Source organism: Erythranthe guttata, chromosome 11 (genome assembly GCF_056151865.1).
Source record: "Erythranthe guttata isolate IM_541 chromosome 11, IM_541, whole genome shotgun sequence".
In the NCBI taxonomy this organism is placed as follows: Eukaryota; Viridiplantae; Streptophyta; class Magnoliopsida; order Lamiales; family Phrymaceae; genus Erythranthe; species Erythranthe guttata.
In genome coordinates this window covers 2,390,039-2,406,091 of record NC_142543.1, presented here as the reverse complement: position 1 = coordinate 2,406,091, position 16,053 = coordinate 2,390,039, and the positions used below count along the sequence as shown (strand labels likewise).

Here is a 16,053-nt window from a genome sequence, read left to right as displayed (position 1 = left end):
CTTAAATATTGTATCAACTGTTATCAACAGCTTATAAGCTTAACCAAATACTGTCTCGCAAAAGTCAATTAGTAGTACCGCTAAAATAATGGGCCCACCCTATATATTGATAATTGTATTTCACTTTTATATTAATCAATGGCAATTGCCCTTTTCAACACTGCAATTTGCTTATATTTTATTTTAATATGTTTTTAAATTAAAATGAGCCTACAATATTTCCGGGTCGGTTTGACTAACCATTATTTGAGTTTGGATCTATTTTGCAATTTGTACTCTACTATAATCTTGTATTTCATACCTCATTTAAATATTATATTTGTATTTATAATATTATCAATATTTATGATGTGTAATGACTAATGATTAGGGTTCTAAATCGGACCCGATCAAAAAATATCCGAATTTCAAACCGTATTTTTCATTTCGATTTCGAAGTTTTGATTTCTGATTTTTCCGAATTTATTTAGAACATAATCTGAATGGTATATAGAATTTTTAGAAACTCTTATTTCCGATACAATTTTAGTTCTGAATATTCCTATAATTTTTCGAAATATATAATATAATTTTATATATAATATAATTTTATGAAATATAATCCAACTCATAGGATGCCTACAGTGATTTTTGGGTGTTATTCAGTACCAAACTTTATTCCAATTTCCAATAGCATCAATCTATTTTATTTGCTGTCTACTTATTTTACAAATCCAATTTTTTTATTTATATTTTTTAATACATAAATGATTATATTAAAGATCAAATGTTTCCAACTTTCCATTCAAAGTCAATAAAAGAAAGATGAAAACAATTTTCTTTGTTCTTTCATTCTTGTCGTTCCTCTAAAGAGTTTATTGCAATTGATACCCCTGTGTTATATCTAATTACTAAAACACCACCTTCATATTATTTTAACCGTAAAAACCCCTTCTAATTTAATTATTTTAGCAACTAGTACCCCTGGTTAGGAGTTTGTGATCGAAAAAATCGAAACATACAAGAAGTTTTGCCAATACAATAACAAAACGTAGTTTTGTAGCAATTCGATATAACATATGGTTTACTAATTGCAATAAACCCCCTCTCTAAAGTCAAAATAATTGTACCCAACCTAAAAGTTGTTGTACAAGGCTTTTTAACTTAGTCAATTGTCACTATTTATACATATACTCAAATATTATATGTTGTCCTGCAACGAATTGTCTAAAGATTAAAATAAAGAATTCGTGTCAGTTGATTCAAATTCGAATTTTCTTGTGACATAAATATGTAACACTCAATGTGCATCGTTCAATTGAAATTTTAAAATGGAATGTGGATGTCAATGAGGCGGTTAACTGATGGTGAATTTTAATTAATTTTCATATGTTTATTGGGTGGTTGAAATTTTTATTAGCATAGTTACGTTAAATTAAAATATAATCTGTTGATAGAAATTTTGGTAATTGCATTATTAATTGTGAAAAAAGAAAAATGAAGTGTATTGTCAACAGGAGTGACTCGGTCCAGTACTCAACTGCAATAATGTAGGAAAGTCTAGTAAGTGTAAACGTGTTTAATTACTAGCTACACCTAACACAGGTTGTTAGAGTTATTTTAGCCTTTTCTTTTCTTTCTTTTCATTTTTCTTTTTAATTATATATATATGAGAATCGGTTCGCCATTTCTGGACCGAGTTCCTTATATTCAAGACCGGTGGGTCGAGGTCCAACAAAAAATTAAAATTAAGCCCAAAATTGAAGTGACCCATATACCTTATTGGTCAAATCATAGAGAACAAGGATGAACGAGAAAAGTCAAGACGTTCACCAGAAAGAAATTGTGAAGATATGAAGGTCAAAGAGTTCGCACAACTCGAAGACCATCAGCATACTTCGACTCACAAGATATCAGTTCGTAAGATAGGAAAGTGAGTAGGTGGGCGAGTTCAAAATAGCCACTATGTGAAGAAAATTCGAATGTATGCGCCACAAACAAATAATAAGGAAAGTGTATAAATCAAGATTGATGATTGATTGATGTAAATTAAGGACAGATAAAAGAGTCCTAAATTATTAAACAACTATATATACTTCTCTATATAAACAATGTACGAAAACCCTATTAAGATTACACATACACAATCAATAAAAGATCATATTCTTTCTCTTGAACTATCTTTGTTTTCTGCAATTGATCGGCCCTAAATCCGACGATAAGTGAACTCTCCCGACAATCGAGTGAGTAGGGTTCGGGAAAAAGGTACTTAGGTTGCAATTTTTGCTTAATAATTTCAAGATAATGTATGACACTAACATGTTACATGTGCAGATAGGACAATTTGAGATGTTTCTTTTTTTTTTCTGCAATGATCAAGTGGTTGTGCTCACACATTCAAATATAATACAAATTCTTATTTTATCTTCTTATGAAATCATCATTGAACCGAGCAATATCGAGCCTCATCTCTTCATAAATAATATATATTTAATTAAAAAGAATCTTTATTAGCTCGACCAACATAAAAATAAAATTTAAATATACATATATTTAAGGTATTAATTAATTAATCATTAATAATTTACTAATCATTAGGTAGTTATAACTAACTGAGATAACATTCCCACATGTACTATTGTACACACATTTATAGTAAACGTATAATTTCTCAATGATGAAGTTGTTCTAGCCAATATATATATATGTGTATATATATATATAAAGTAATTTTGCACCCAACAATTAGCTTCAATTTATTTATTAAAGTTTAAATAATGTATTAAGATTACATTTACTAAATATTGAATTAATTATTTAAATTTAATTCGGGCCGAGCAAACTCAACTCATATTGGGTTGATTCACCGATATGGTCAAAATTAATTAGGCCCGTTACAAGTATAAGTGAGCAAGCTCATACATGCTTATATGAATGCATATAAGTTAGGGTAAATTCCACATTTTCCCCTTGTACTGACTCGGTATCACTTTACCTCGTTCTACTATTGATTGAATCGATTTGCCACATTACACTTGAAAATTTGTCTCAATGTGGGCCTCGCTGGTAGTTGTCAGGCATTTGAGCTTAACACCGATTGATCTAAGCTCTAAAATTACAAAATGCGACATCTCCCAGTTTAAATAATTATTAAATAATAATAATAATAATAATAATAATAATAATAATAATAATAATAATAATAATAATAATAATAATAATAATAATAATAATAATAATAATAATAATAATAATAATAATAATAATAATAATAATAATAATAATAATAATAATAATAAACTCAAGACAACGAGAAAACATAGTCCACGACGACAACCATAATTTATTTTTAAATTTTTTAATAATTATTTAAACATGGAGGGGTGGTTTTTTGTTTTTCTTTGAAATTTTCAGACTTACATCAAACGGTGTTAAGGTTAAAGGTTTAAAAACTAACGGCGAGGGCCACATTGTGACAATTTTTCGAGTATAGGGAACAAATCGATGCAATTGAGAGTAGGAGGGAGTAAAGTGATATTGAGTCAAAGTACAATGGTGGAAAGTGAATTTACCCTACAAGTCAATAGATCCATTTTTGTTTCAGATTAAATAATTAAAATAGGGTTTTCATTTTTAGTTACGTCGTATGTCCGATACACAACGATTCTTCTTCCACCGATTTTAATATTGTTATGTAACAGTTTACGTAATCAACTATAATCGATTAAGAAATCAACTATGTTTCTTTTATAGTCGATTGATTGCTTTTAGATCTAATATATGATTTAATATTTTAATTAACTATGGATTAATAAATCATAACTTGTGAAGGTAAAAAACACACACAAATATAGTTTACACTACAACAGTCAAATCATACTTAAAAGTTTTCTAATAAAGTTATTTAAAAACAAAGTGATAGATTAATTTTATTTTAGTATAAATACATTTTATTAGTAGCCAAAAAAATTAATTCGGGCTACTTAATTAAATTTATTTATTTTAATATTTCGTGATTCCTCTCTAGACAATGACAAACCTGTGGATCCAATCACTCGGTAAAATAACATTATTTACATGGCAAAATAATTTTTTTAGTCTCATAAATTTGCTAGTTGCGAGTTTTAGTCCATCATGTTTCAAAATCAGAATTTTACTCCTATAAGTTTCAAAAGTTGAGAATTTTGGTCTCAAGATCTGCTATAAGAGGTTAGGCAATGGTTCGTTGAATGAGTTGGTATTTAATTTATAAAAAAATATAGATTAAAAATAAACTAGATGCTATAGCAGCTCGTAAGACCAGATTCCCAACTTTTATAACTTACAGAACTAAAATTCTAATTTGGAAACATGGTGGACTAAAACTCCCAACTAGCAAACTTACAACACTAAAAAACTCATTTTATCTAATTTATATTGTTTATGAACTAAGCATCTTTTATCCTCGGTTAAACTAGATAATTAGTCTCGAACTTTGTGTTAATTACAAATTATAATTTTTAATAGTAATATAAATAAATAAAATTAAATAAATAAAAACAGACGTGCCAACTGTCAACTGATCATAGACAGTAGACACTGAAAAGAGACGTTGCTAATTCAATAATTAATATAATTAAAAAAGAAATACAATTCAATAATTAATAAATATATCGATTATCTCAGAATTTCTCTACAAGCAAAAGCTACGAAGATTAAAAAAAAATGGAGGATTTTTCCCTATCTAATAACAGGAGAAAATACAAAAAATAATTGAATATATATAATCATAAAAACAATTTCTATGAAACTTAAAATAACAATTAAAAAAAAGAAGTATAGTATTCAGTGAATTAAATACGTGATCGCCAGCGCAAGAAGCATCAGAAGGTAAGCAATCCCTTGATCAACCGCCGCGCCTGCACAAACAACATTTTTTTTTACAAAATTAAAAAAAAATTTATAAAAATTCGTAAAAATTAGGTATATTTGAGAAGGAATCTGATTGTAAACTCACCGTCGTTGGAAGGAGAAGGTGAAGGGGCAGGGGCGGCGCCGCCGTGTGCGGAAGCGCAGTGGGTAATTGCCATCAACATAAACCCAACGATAATCATCACCATGGAATTCATCGAGATCGAGAAGAAATGAAAAAATTCGAAATTAGGGATCTGAGAGAAAAACAAAAAAAAATAAAAGGGGGATTTGGTTTTAATAATAATAGAAAAAGGCGGAGAGGAAAAAGGTATTTATAATGAAGGGTAATTGGTGGTGGAAGATTCCGGGGTTGAAAACGTGTTTTGGGAGTGAAGTTTCGACGAAAACGCGCGTCTGAGTACAAATGAAAGGCATTTTTATGGGGAAAAGGAAAACACGAGATTAGTAATTTAGTATACATAAGATGGCTTCTATTTTTGTACATAAAGTTCGCCCATCTTTGACTCGGCCGGCGGCTCAAGGGTTGACCGAGGTAGAAAAGTCATAATGGGGCATTGAAAATTATTTATTTAATTCTAGATTTTCTCAACACTAGTTAGGGGTGATAAATGATAATCCAAACGAATTTTTTTTTTAATATTATTATTATTTCTTTCTATTTACAACAGAAGATTCTAGGGTTGAAAGGTAAAATACACGATGTATACTCAACTTTTTCTAAAGATTTTTCAAAGTTCAAACTACATAAAAGTATTGCATAATTAACATGATGTATTTGTTGATTCATTTTCACTAATTAGTAATTAATATACATAAAATACATATATGTTAGATAGAAGGGGCCAAAATGTTTATTTTATAACATGCCTAAAATTGCTAACCTACCTTGTGCAACCTATACTCGCTTTGTGTCTACCCATCAGATCACTTAAAGCCCAAGCAGATTCAATTTGGACCGTTGGTCGATAACTCTCGATCTCAGCCATCCACGCTCCATATATATATATATATATATATATATATATATATATATATATATATCCTCCCACTCTCTCAAAGTCTCAAAACCCTAATCTCTAATAGTTGCGCCTCCTCTCTTCTCTCTTTTCACGATGGCCGAATCTTTCGCCGGTTTCCATGGCGGTCAGAGATTCGGTCGCTCCTCTTTCCTTTCTTGCTCCTATCTTCTACCTTTTTTGTCTCAAACCTCTTTGTTGTGAGTAATTTTCGGGGCCTCTTTGAGTGAGGGTAACAGATCTGGGAAAACACTGTGTGTGTGAGGTCGATTCCTTGGGGTTTTGGGTTAGGTTGAGACGACGGTCGGAGCAAGGCTAAGATCGGAGCTCTCGGGCGAAGTTCTGACGGCTGGGCGTGGATCTGTGAGCTTGACACCAGGAGTGTGCTGGCTGGCGCTGACTGGACTCCGGACATGGACACGGGAAACGAGGACTGAGCCGTTGTTGTGTCATCTTTTCCACCAGAGCTGAAAACGGGCAGATTTACAGATCTGCCCCAGATTAGTTCTTATAATATTATTATTATTATTTCTGTAATTTATGTGTCAAATCTTAATCCCCTTTCCCTTAGGCTTATTAATTTGTGTAATTCATTTGATTAAAGGTTTGAAATATTAATGCTATTTGAACGACCACCCAACAATATATGATCATGGTCTATGCATATTTTGATCATTTTCTGATTGAGCAATTTGTCTGGTTAATTTCGTTAATAAAAGAGACCTCAACCAACTAACTAGTTATTCGAAGGAATCCATTCGTTGCCAGCTTCTTAGATGAACTATGGCCTTTTAGGCTCCGGAAGTTTGAGGCAGTAACATAACTTTGATGCCCTTTAGATCTTTTGGGTCGCATGCGCTCTATACTGATGTATTCGATGAGTTAATAGGCTTGGCCGGGTAATGTTTGAAATTTCATTGTGATTGGGTAGATCCTTGCAATTGTTAATCTTCAACGAGAAATTTCTAGTAAGCGCAATACATCACCGTTCGTCTCTCATATCGATTATATGGTCCAGTGAAGTGTTTGGATCGAGGCGACGTGAGCGAATCGTTGCGCGCGACTTCCCGAGAAGTCCACTGAACCTTATTATTTAGAGAAATGGGAAGTCGTAACAAGATTTTCGTAAGTAAACCTACACAACGATCATTATCGAAACCTACAAAGTAGTCCGCGAATTGTGATTTGAAATGAAATGACATTTTTGCCACTTAAAATTAGACCAAAAGGCCCCAATTTCCATGTAGCTTATTGGGCTTTATTTTACTTTAATCCAAGCCCCAACTATATGGATTCTCTCTTTAGTTAACCGCATGAAGTTATAGAAATCAGGCCCATGGTTTTCCCTACAAGTCTACAAGGAAAAAAATAATATAAAAATATAATAAAATTAATTATATCAACAATAATTACGAGATAGGAGTAGTAGTTATGAATTAATTATCATAAATGTTACGAAATTCATAAATGAATAAAAAATTTAAAAAATAATAATTTTTTTAGTAATAAAAAAAAATCCTCAAAAAATTGCTCAAGAAAAACATAATCTGAAATTACTCATCTTAAGTATATTTAACAAAATATATAAAAATCATCTAATTAATAAAAAATAAATAATTAAATAGAAATTATATATTTCCAACGTTATCTGATTGATGCTCTGTCCTTCTATTCACCTCGCATTATTAATTCCATTTTCCAATTAAATAGAGCTAAACAATTAATTACAGTCACAAGTGAATAGAAAAAACGTTCCCCAATTTCGAAGATTCCAATCCGAATATACTTTCATCTCTTTCTCCCCCACAGAACACACAATCTCTATCTAGATTCTAGAGAGAGAAAGCAGAGAGAGATAGAGAGAGAGAGAGAGATGGTGCACAGCTCAGTGGCGATATCATCACCGAAATTAACATGCTCTTTTCCGTCGACGTGTTCCACCTCCGACTCCCACCGCTCCTGCTTCTCGGCGAAGAGAACTATCCGGCTTTCCAGATTCAGAATTTCCTCCAAAATTGACGATGGTTCGGCCGAGCAGTTTTTGCAGAATAATTCGATTGCCGATTTCATGAGGTTTAAGAAGGATAACCATGCTCAATTGCAGACTGCTGTCGTTAGCTACCGCAAAAAGTTCCCCTGGTCCATTCTTCAACCCTTTCTTCAGGTGAATTTTTCATTCATTTCCCCCAATCCTGTTTTTCTTCTTCCTTTTTTGTTTAATTATTATTTTTTAATTCTCAAATGGTGGATGAGCGGATGGATTTTGTTGCTTGTGTAGGTTGATTTGGTTTCAACGATTCACATTGCAGATAAGGAGTAAGTTTTTCTCTGATTTTTTTTTTTGTAATTTTTTAATTTGCTTTTTTGGAATTGCAGATGATAGATTTTTCTTTTGATTGCTGTATTTTCATGGATAAAAAAAAAATACACGAATTGCCTATGGAATGTGGTTTCAGTGCATAAATTATGTTTAAATTTGAACTGCATCATGATGATAGTGTGTTTTATCTGGTTCAGCAAATGAAAAGTATACAATCATTTATCAATTGAATATTGCACCATAGTGTAGGAAACAATGTTGTATTGATTGGGCTTTTTTATTATGTTTGATATTGATTATGATGAGTTTTGATTTAGAGTTAATCAACTATGAAGATGGATTCATTTTCGTCCGAGTGTTTCTCTAATACTTCTCTTAATTGGAATCGATTTTGTATATGTTCAGGTACTTCGATACATTGCAGGAAGTTCTAGAGCCATACGATTGTGTTCTGTATGAGATGGTTGCTAGCAGAGAAAGCTTAGAGAACAGAAGAAACCCCGAAGCCACAAAGAAACCCAAAGGCTCAAGCTCACGTGGATTTAACATCATTGGATTCATTCAACGACAAATGGCTAAGCTACTTACACTCGATTTCCAATTAGACTGCCTCGATTACGAATCCAAAAATTGGTACCATGCGGATCTCGACTTTGAAACCTTCAAATTGCTTCAGGTATATTTTAAAAAAAAAAGACCATCAACATACCGTAAAAATTATACGTCATTGTGTGCTCATTAATTGATTATGAAAATTGAAACTTGTTGCTCTGATATATCTATATTTCAGCAAGAAAAAGGGGAGAGCTTTTTTACGTTTGCGAGAGATATGACACTTAAATCAACTAAAGCTATGGTGATGCCTACTACTCCGCCTCGAGAAGATCTTGGGCCTTGGAGATCGAAGCTTTTGTGGGCCTCGCGTGTTGTGCCTATGCCTCTTGTTGGGCTTCTTATCATTGGGAGTGTTTGTGCTGATGTGGGAGGTGACTCGGAATATCCCGAATTAGAAGCCTTATCCAGGCTCGATTTTGGTGGAGCGATGAAAGTATTCTTAGCAAAGAGGCTAACATCCGAGTAAGTGTTCTTGAGAAAATATTTTTACTACTTTGTTCTGCTTAAAAATAATATAATGTTTTTTTATGCTAGTTAAAACAATTTCAATTTCGTCTAACTGGACTCATTTTTATCTGCCAATGAAGTTACGATCGCCTCCCTAAATATATATATATATATATATATATATATATATATATATATATATATATATATATATATATATATATATATATATATATATATATATATGAGCAACTCATTAACTTTACTGATCCTATCATTTTTATTTGCCATTTGCTGTAAATATATGCAAGAATTATCTATTTTTACAAATCATGGCTTACGTGACACTTATTGAGTATACTCGTTCATAAAATCGTTCTCATGTCAGAACCCTAAGGTATGTAGTTTTGCCCTAGTTATCTTACACCTTGTTTGGGAATTATGATTATTCTTGATAGGCAGGCAATATAATCAATCTTAGTCAAATGTTTGGAATTTAGATTTCGAGCCCATTATTTTAATCAAGCATACGAAGGATGTTTAGTCGAAATTCAACTCCTAGAAAAGATAATTACCTAATACAAGAAACTAAATTATTGCAAACCATATCCTTCTATCCAGGTTCTCAATGGTGACTGCAGACGTGGAAGAGAAATCGGTGATCATAGGAGAGAGAAACAGAGCTGCCACAGAGGCCCTACATCAAGCAATCGATAGCGGGAAAAATAAAATAGCTATTCTATACGGTGGGGGCCACATGCCCGATTTGGGGCGTCGGCTAAGGGAGGATTTCGATCTCGTTCCGTCACAAGTGCAGTGGATAACGGCTTGGTCCATAAGAGACAAGAATCTCTCCAGCCGTTCGTTTCCCGTTTTGAAGAGATTGGCACAAGTGTTTGGTTGGCCGCTGAATAGGTACCAAACGCTTGCTTTGCTGATATTTTCGTCGGTACTTGCGGTGGATCTTTGGTTTTGGGAACTGTTTTTCGATACTAGTGTGAGTTGGGTGTCTAATGTGGGTTCGGATTTGTTGCAATTTTTTGATGGTGGTGCAAAGTTTATGTGATTGGAGTTTAGTTTGTAAATATATATATACTGTTTATTATGTTCCAATTTAAAATTGAAAATTTGTCAATGAGTTTATGATAATGTGTTGCGGTTTTGTTACTGATGTGGGTGTGATGCTATGTATATATAATCTTCCAATTACAATAAATAAAAGAGTTAACTGCAAAAAATCCCCTAAACTTTGGACGTTTTTGCGCTTTACCCCCTGAACGGAAAAAAGTTGCACGGGCATACCTGAACTTACTAATTTGTAGCACCGGAGCAAAAATTGTCCATTTTTAGCAAAAAGAGACCGGAATCCACAACACGTGAGAAGCACATGATTTTAGCCGGGATAAATTGGTCTTTTCCTCATACATATTTTTTTTCCTTTTTTTTTTAATAAATATAAATAAATTTAAAAAAAGAAAAAGAAAAAGAAAAAGAAAAAGAAGAAAGATTACAGCTTCTTCACGCACCACCACTTCGTCCTTCCTCAGCCCACTGCCGTCCGCCGCCCGCCGCCTGTAATTCGCCGGTTTCCTGCTTCGCGACCCTCTATCGGCTGCTAACTCTGATTCGCAGCCCTCCGCCGCCCGTGCTTCACGGCCCACCGGAAATAGAGGACATGAATCTCCCATCCATATCGCCGTCGATTGGCGGTGATGCCTATGGACTATGGACTTTGTATCATTTACCTCCCTGTACTACACGTAAATACAAAAACACCCCTGCTATTATATTTTTTCCAAAATCTGACGAAAATACCCCTGCTAAACATATAAATATAAGGATTTGTTTGAGCCATTTTCCACTATATTTTTTAACATTTTCGGTCAATTTTATTTGGAAATTTTTATTTTTTATTTTTTCCTTCAAAACATTTAATTACTTTAAAAAAAAATTCTAAATAAAAACCCTTCTATTTTTGTCATTTTTAATACATTCATTTTTTCTTAAATGTCTTGCGGTTGTTCAAATTCTCAACAATAATAGGATTGTAAAGATGTTTGTAATCTTAGGATGTTTAAACTACCGGAAGACATTTAAGGAAAAAAAATGACAAAAATAAAAGGTTTTATTTAGAAAATATAAAAAATGTAAGCAATTAGATGTTTTGGAGAAAAAAATATAAATGCCAAAATTTTCAACGTAAAATTGACTATAATGGTAATATATATATATATATGCTTGAGTAGGGGTATTTTCGTCATATTGTGGAAAAAATGCAATGTGAGAGGGGTTTTTATATTTATGTGTAGTACATGGGGTAAATGATACAAAGTCCATAGTACAGGGGTGTTTTTGTATTTAACCATAAAATAAATAAAAAAGGAAAAATCTGAAATTGAAAAAAAAAGGAAAAATAGAAAACTCCATTAACAATGATGAACTGGATTAAAGATAATTAATTATGTTACAATATCATAGTAACAAAAAAGACAACCTAATTTTTTTATTATTTGTTCCGACAATAAAAGAAGTACACATACGACAGGAGAAAAGCTGCGTTAATGAATTGATGACTACGACAAAATCGACAAGCTTTTATTAGCATAATTAATTAAAATTAAATGAAAGAAATAAAGAATAAACGATGATAACTACTATCAAATGATATATGAGAAATTAAAATGTTTTATTAAAAGAAAAACAGCCTTAAAAAGATGTCACACACTCCACACCTTCTAACCAATTTGAAAACCCCCAGACTAAATAAGAATAAATAATTATTTATTAAATACTCCCTCTGTTCCCTAATAACTGTCTCTTTTTAAAAATATTTTTGTTCCATATTATCTGTCACTTTAGATTTCCAATACCGTATTAAATGCATTTTTTCCTGTTTTAACCTTATTAATTCAACTATAAATATTAACTCTCTCTTATCACATCATTAAATAATCAAGGTTATTTTAGTTTTTCTAATATATTTTACCTAAAATCAAGACACATTTATTGATCTTCTTAATCCTTGTGCAAAGCTAAAAACGACACTTAATAGGGAACGGAGGGAGTAATTGTTAGTATTTAATTAGAATTTTGGACAATTAGTTTTGCAAGGCTGAGGGATTAATCTGTTAATCAACCACATATTTCCAAGGTTGAAGCACCGAGATTAGTACTTACTAGGTCAGATAATACTAGATTTATTCTATCCTAATTTAGATTAACTTTATTGGGTTAATCTTAAAAAACAATATTTAATATTTATTTAATAAAAAGAAATTAGGATCTGAGGAGAGTCAGGAGACTCATGTTCTCCACATCCCAAGAAGATCTTCAAATTTGTGCCACTCTCTTTCTCGCTCTAGCTCTCTCTCTCTCTCTCTCTCTCTCTCTCTCTCTCTCTCTCTCTCTCTCTCTCTCTCTCTCTCACATTCCACGTGGCGCAACGCCCTTCAACATTGCCAGGTTTTAGTCTAATCCGCTTTTATATCCATCATTAAAACCAAACATATTTACTGAGATTCGTTTCACACTTAACACAAAAAATTAAAACACCACACAGGAAATCTCGCTCTACTCAGGTTTTGATCAGAGCTCCAATGGAAGAAGAATCCCTACCGCAAAAACGACGACTCCCTCGCCTGAACAAATTCGCCCTCGCCTGCGCACTTTTGGCTTCCACCAATTCTATTCTATTGGGTTACGGTAATTTTAACTATCAATTTAATCTCGATTTTTTTATTTTTGTGAGCCCTAATTTGAAAAATGTGGGTTGACGACGGAGGTGTAGATATCGGAGTAATGAGCGGCGCCGCTCTATTCATCAGAGAAAACCTCAAGCTTTCGTCTGTGGAGGTGGAGATTCTAGTCGGTTCGCTCAACGTCTTCTCTCTGATCGGATCCCTCGCCTCCGGCAAGACCTCCGACTTGATAGGGCGGCGCTACACCATCGTGCTTGCCGCCGCCACCTTCTTCATCGGCGCGCTCCTCATGGGCCTCGCGCCGTCGTACCCCTACCTCATCTCCGGGAGGATGGTGGCCGGCATCGGCGTCGGCTACTCACTCATGATCGCTCCGGTGTACACCGCCGAGGTCTCCCCCGCCGTCACCCGTGGTTTCCTCACCTCGCTCCCGGAGGTTTTCATCAACGTCGGCATCCTCCTCGGCTACGTCGTCAACCTCTCCCTCTCCGGCCTCCCCTCCCGCTACAACTGGCGGCTGATGCTCGGCCTCGCCGCCGTCCCGGCGGTCGGAATCGCCGCCGGCGTCATGTTCATGCCGGAGTCGCCGCGGTGGCTGGTCATGAAGGGGAAAGTCAACGAGGCGAAGCGCGTCCTCCGCAGCACCTCCGCCTCCGACCAGGAGGCGGAGATCCGCCTCGACGAGATCGCCGCCGCCCAGGACTCGCCGTCCCCTGCCGGGCACGGCGTGTGGCGGGAGCTCCTCTGCCCCTCCAGAGCCCTCCGCCGCATCCTGGTAGCGGCGATCGGCATCAACTTCTTCATGCAGGCATCCGGCAACGACGCCGTCGTGTACTACACGCCGCTCGTCTTCAAAGCCGCCGGCGTACACAACCGGAAAGGCCTGATGGGAGTCACCGTGATCATGGGGATCACGAAAACAATGTTCGTCCTCATCTCCGCACTCTTCCTCGACCACTACGGAAGAAGGCCTCTCCTCTTATTGGGCACAACCGGCATGGCGATTTCCCTCGTCGGGCTGGGCCTGGGCTCGAAGTTTCTCGAACATCGGGCCCAAAAGCCCATGTGGGCCATTGCACTATGCGTTGTTGGTGTGTGTGCTGACGTGTCGTTTTTCTCAATTGGGCTTGGCCCAATTACGTGGGTTTACTCGTCGGAGATTTTTCCGACAAGATTACGCGCGCAAGGGACGGCCATAGCGGTTTCGGTCAACCGGTTGGTTAGTGGGGTTGTTTCGATGACGTTTTTGACGGTGTCGGAGAAGATTAGTTTCGGAGGGACGTTTTTTGTGCTCGCCGGAGTAATGGTGGTGGCGACGGTGTACTTTTACTTTTTGCTGCCGGAGACAAGTGGCAAGAGTTTGGAGGAGATTGGGGAGTTGTTTGAGGATCAAGAAGATAGAATAGCAAGGGGAGGGAAATGAGATAGAAATATTATTATTGGTTGAGATTATTTAACATTAGATGTTAATTGTGGAATTCAAAGTTAGTGTTGACTTGAAACTTTAAATTTTTGTACAAAAATTGGAAAACATGAGAAATAGGGGGTCTCATTGTACGTAAAAAATATATATTGTATCTAATCAGTAATTTTTAACCAAAAAACACTGCAACAAATTCTGCAAATCTTTCGCCGCAAAAATCTCCTTCTCCACAATCATTTCAACCATGGATGTTCTGAAATCACTGTACGGATCGCTCGACCGCTTCACCACCGCCAGTGTGTCGTCCTCCGCCGCCGCCCTCCGCCGTGTGGTGGCGGCGGTGGACCTCCGCCGGAAAAGCGCCGCTCTTTCGTGCTCAGCTTCTTCTTCTTGAGTTTCGTCGCTGATGAACAAGTCGTTGTAGTTGTTCTCGTAAGCTAAAATGGAGCGTCGCTTTTTCTTCTTCTTCTTCTCTTTGGGAAAATCGTAGTAGGAATTGTTGAGGGGTGAAAATATGGGGGAAGCGGGGGGGCATTTTCGACCATTCACATCGGGTGAGAGGAAGAGGAGTTTGTTGCTAATTAACGAAGTGGTGGTGGTGGTGGTTTTGTTGGTGATGAAATAGGTTTCTTCCTCTTCATCCTTCTCCGCCGCCGTGGGTGATCGGAAGATGAACGCTGGACTACTACTACTACTACTGCGATGTCGTGCCGCCGCCGGGGAGAAAAGCTCCACCAGCTGGTGGTGGCGGTGGCGGCCGTGATGGTGGTGGTGGTTGGTCTCGACGACGTCGGAGATTTGGTCTTTGGATTTGCATGAGGCGAGGGGTGATCGGAATATGCGGCGGATGTGGAATTTCAAGCGGTTCTCCGCCATGGTGGTGGTGGTGGTTGCCGGTGCTGCTGAAATTCTTTCTTGCTAAAATTTAGAGAGAGAGAGAGAGAGAGAGAGAGAGAGAGAGAAAGCTAGTGAGAGAATGGTGTGTGTTTTGTGTGTTAATAAAGAGTCGTAATTGTTTGTAATTAAAAAGTGATAAGCACTTTTGCCGTTTATGTTTTGATTTTTGTCGCCGTTTACAGGCACTATTTATACACTTAATTAATCTTCTCGAGCTCTGTTCATATTTATGATTTATATATTGGTTTATTTAATTAATTAATTAATAATTCTTTTACTAAAATTAATAATTCTAAATGTTTGATTTTTTGAATGTTGTATTGACGTGGGTGTTGTTTGGGTCTGTCTTGGGATCAGTTCACTACAATAATAATAAATAAATAAAAGGGTATTTTTTCATAAATAAATAAATAAAACCATTCTTTAATTAGTATTTTAAGTTATTCAAATTCAATTTAATTATTAATTTTGAAAATATCTTGATGGGCCTTAGCCTAAAATTATTAAATTTAGCTGAGGCCCAATACAAATGGATAAAATTAACAAAAACCCCAATTCTACTATGATGTGAATTGTCTTCATTTTTAGTAAAAAGGAATTTAAAAAGGAAAAAAAGAATTGGGTTTACCAAAGTTTGTAAGCCCAATAAGACGTTGAATTGTTGATCCACCTGCTGGTGGGCCAATCTTTTCAAACCCACATTTCAAACCCGTCTCACAAACGGGCCGGACAATGGGTGGGTCG

At 35.4% G+C, this 16,053-nt stretch overlaps 3 protein-coding genes and 1 long non-coding RNA gene across 4 annotated transcripts; 2 read left to right on the top strand and 2 right to left on the bottom strand.

The window, feature by feature from the left end:
• Nucleotides 1-2,539: 2,539 nt before the first annotated feature.
• Nucleotides 2,540-15,470, bottom strand: OFP8 (ovate family protein 8). Its single transcript, XM_088825227.1, has 2 exons — nt 14,548-15,470; nt 2,540-2,614 (listed from the first exon to the last, which is right to left on the bottom strand). The coding sequence occupies exon 1, from the start codon at nt 15,286-15,288 to the stop codon at nt 14,572-14,574; it is 717 nt and encodes a 238-aa protein (XP_088681353.1). The 5' UTR covers nt 15,289-15,470; the 3' UTR covers nt 2,540-2,614; nt 14,548-14,571.
• LOC105974047 (uncharacterized) lies at nt 4,577-5,271 on the bottom strand. The gene is made up of 2 exons (XR_001174310.2): nt 4,976-5,271; nt 4,577-4,877 (listed from the first exon to the last, which is right to left on the bottom strand). It is a non-coding gene; the product is annotated as an uncharacterized LOC105974047 (long non-coding RNA).
• On the top strand, nt 7,589-10,421 carry LOC105974107 (thermosome subunit gamma). Its single transcript, XM_012999169.2, has 5 exons — nt 7,589-8,073; nt 8,188-8,225; nt 8,635-8,905; nt 9,020-9,306; nt 9,913-10,421. The coding sequence occupies exons 1-5, from the start codon at nt 7,783-7,785 to the stop codon at nt 10,355-10,357; spliced, it is 1,332 nt and encodes a 443-aa protein (XP_012854623.1). The 5' UTR covers nt 7,589-7,782; the 3' UTR covers nt 10,358-10,421.
• LOC105974150 (polyol transporter 5) lies at nt 12,637-14,584 on the top strand. Its single transcript, XM_012999221.2, has 2 exons — nt 12,637-12,993; nt 13,079-14,584. The coding sequence occupies exons 1-2, from the start codon at nt 12,888-12,890 to the stop codon at nt 14,410-14,412; spliced, it is 1,440 nt and encodes a 479-aa protein (XP_012854675.2). The 5' UTR covers nt 12,637-12,887; the 3' UTR covers nt 14,413-14,584.
• Nucleotides 15,471-16,053: the final 583 nt, after the last annotated feature.

Bases quoted from the DNA above. Each gene is read 5' to 3' on its own strand.
- LOC105974107 (XM_012999169.2), top strand. From the start codon at position 7,783: ATGGTGCACAGCTCAGTGGCGATATCATCACCGAAATTAACATGCTCT. The intron at 8,074-8,187 runs GTGAATTTTTCA...TTGCTTGTGTAG, and splicing joins TTCTTCAACCCTTTCTTCAG to GTTGATTTGGTTTCAACGAT. The intron at 9,307-9,912 runs GTAAGTGTTCTT...CCTTCTATCCAG, and splicing joins GCAAAGAGGCTAACATCCGA to GTTCTCAATGGTGACTGCAG.
- LOC105974150 (XM_012999221.2), top strand. From the start codon at position 12,888: ATGGAAGAAGAATCCCTACCGCAAAAACGACGACTCCCTCGCCTGAAC. The intron at 12,994-13,078 runs GTAATTTTAACT...ACGGAGGTGTAG, and splicing joins TTCTATTCTATTGGGTTACG to ATATCGGAGTAATGAGCGGC.
- OFP8 (XM_088825227.1), bottom strand. From the start codon at position 15,288: ATGGCGGAGAACCGCTTGAAATTCCACATCCGCCGCATATTCCGATCA.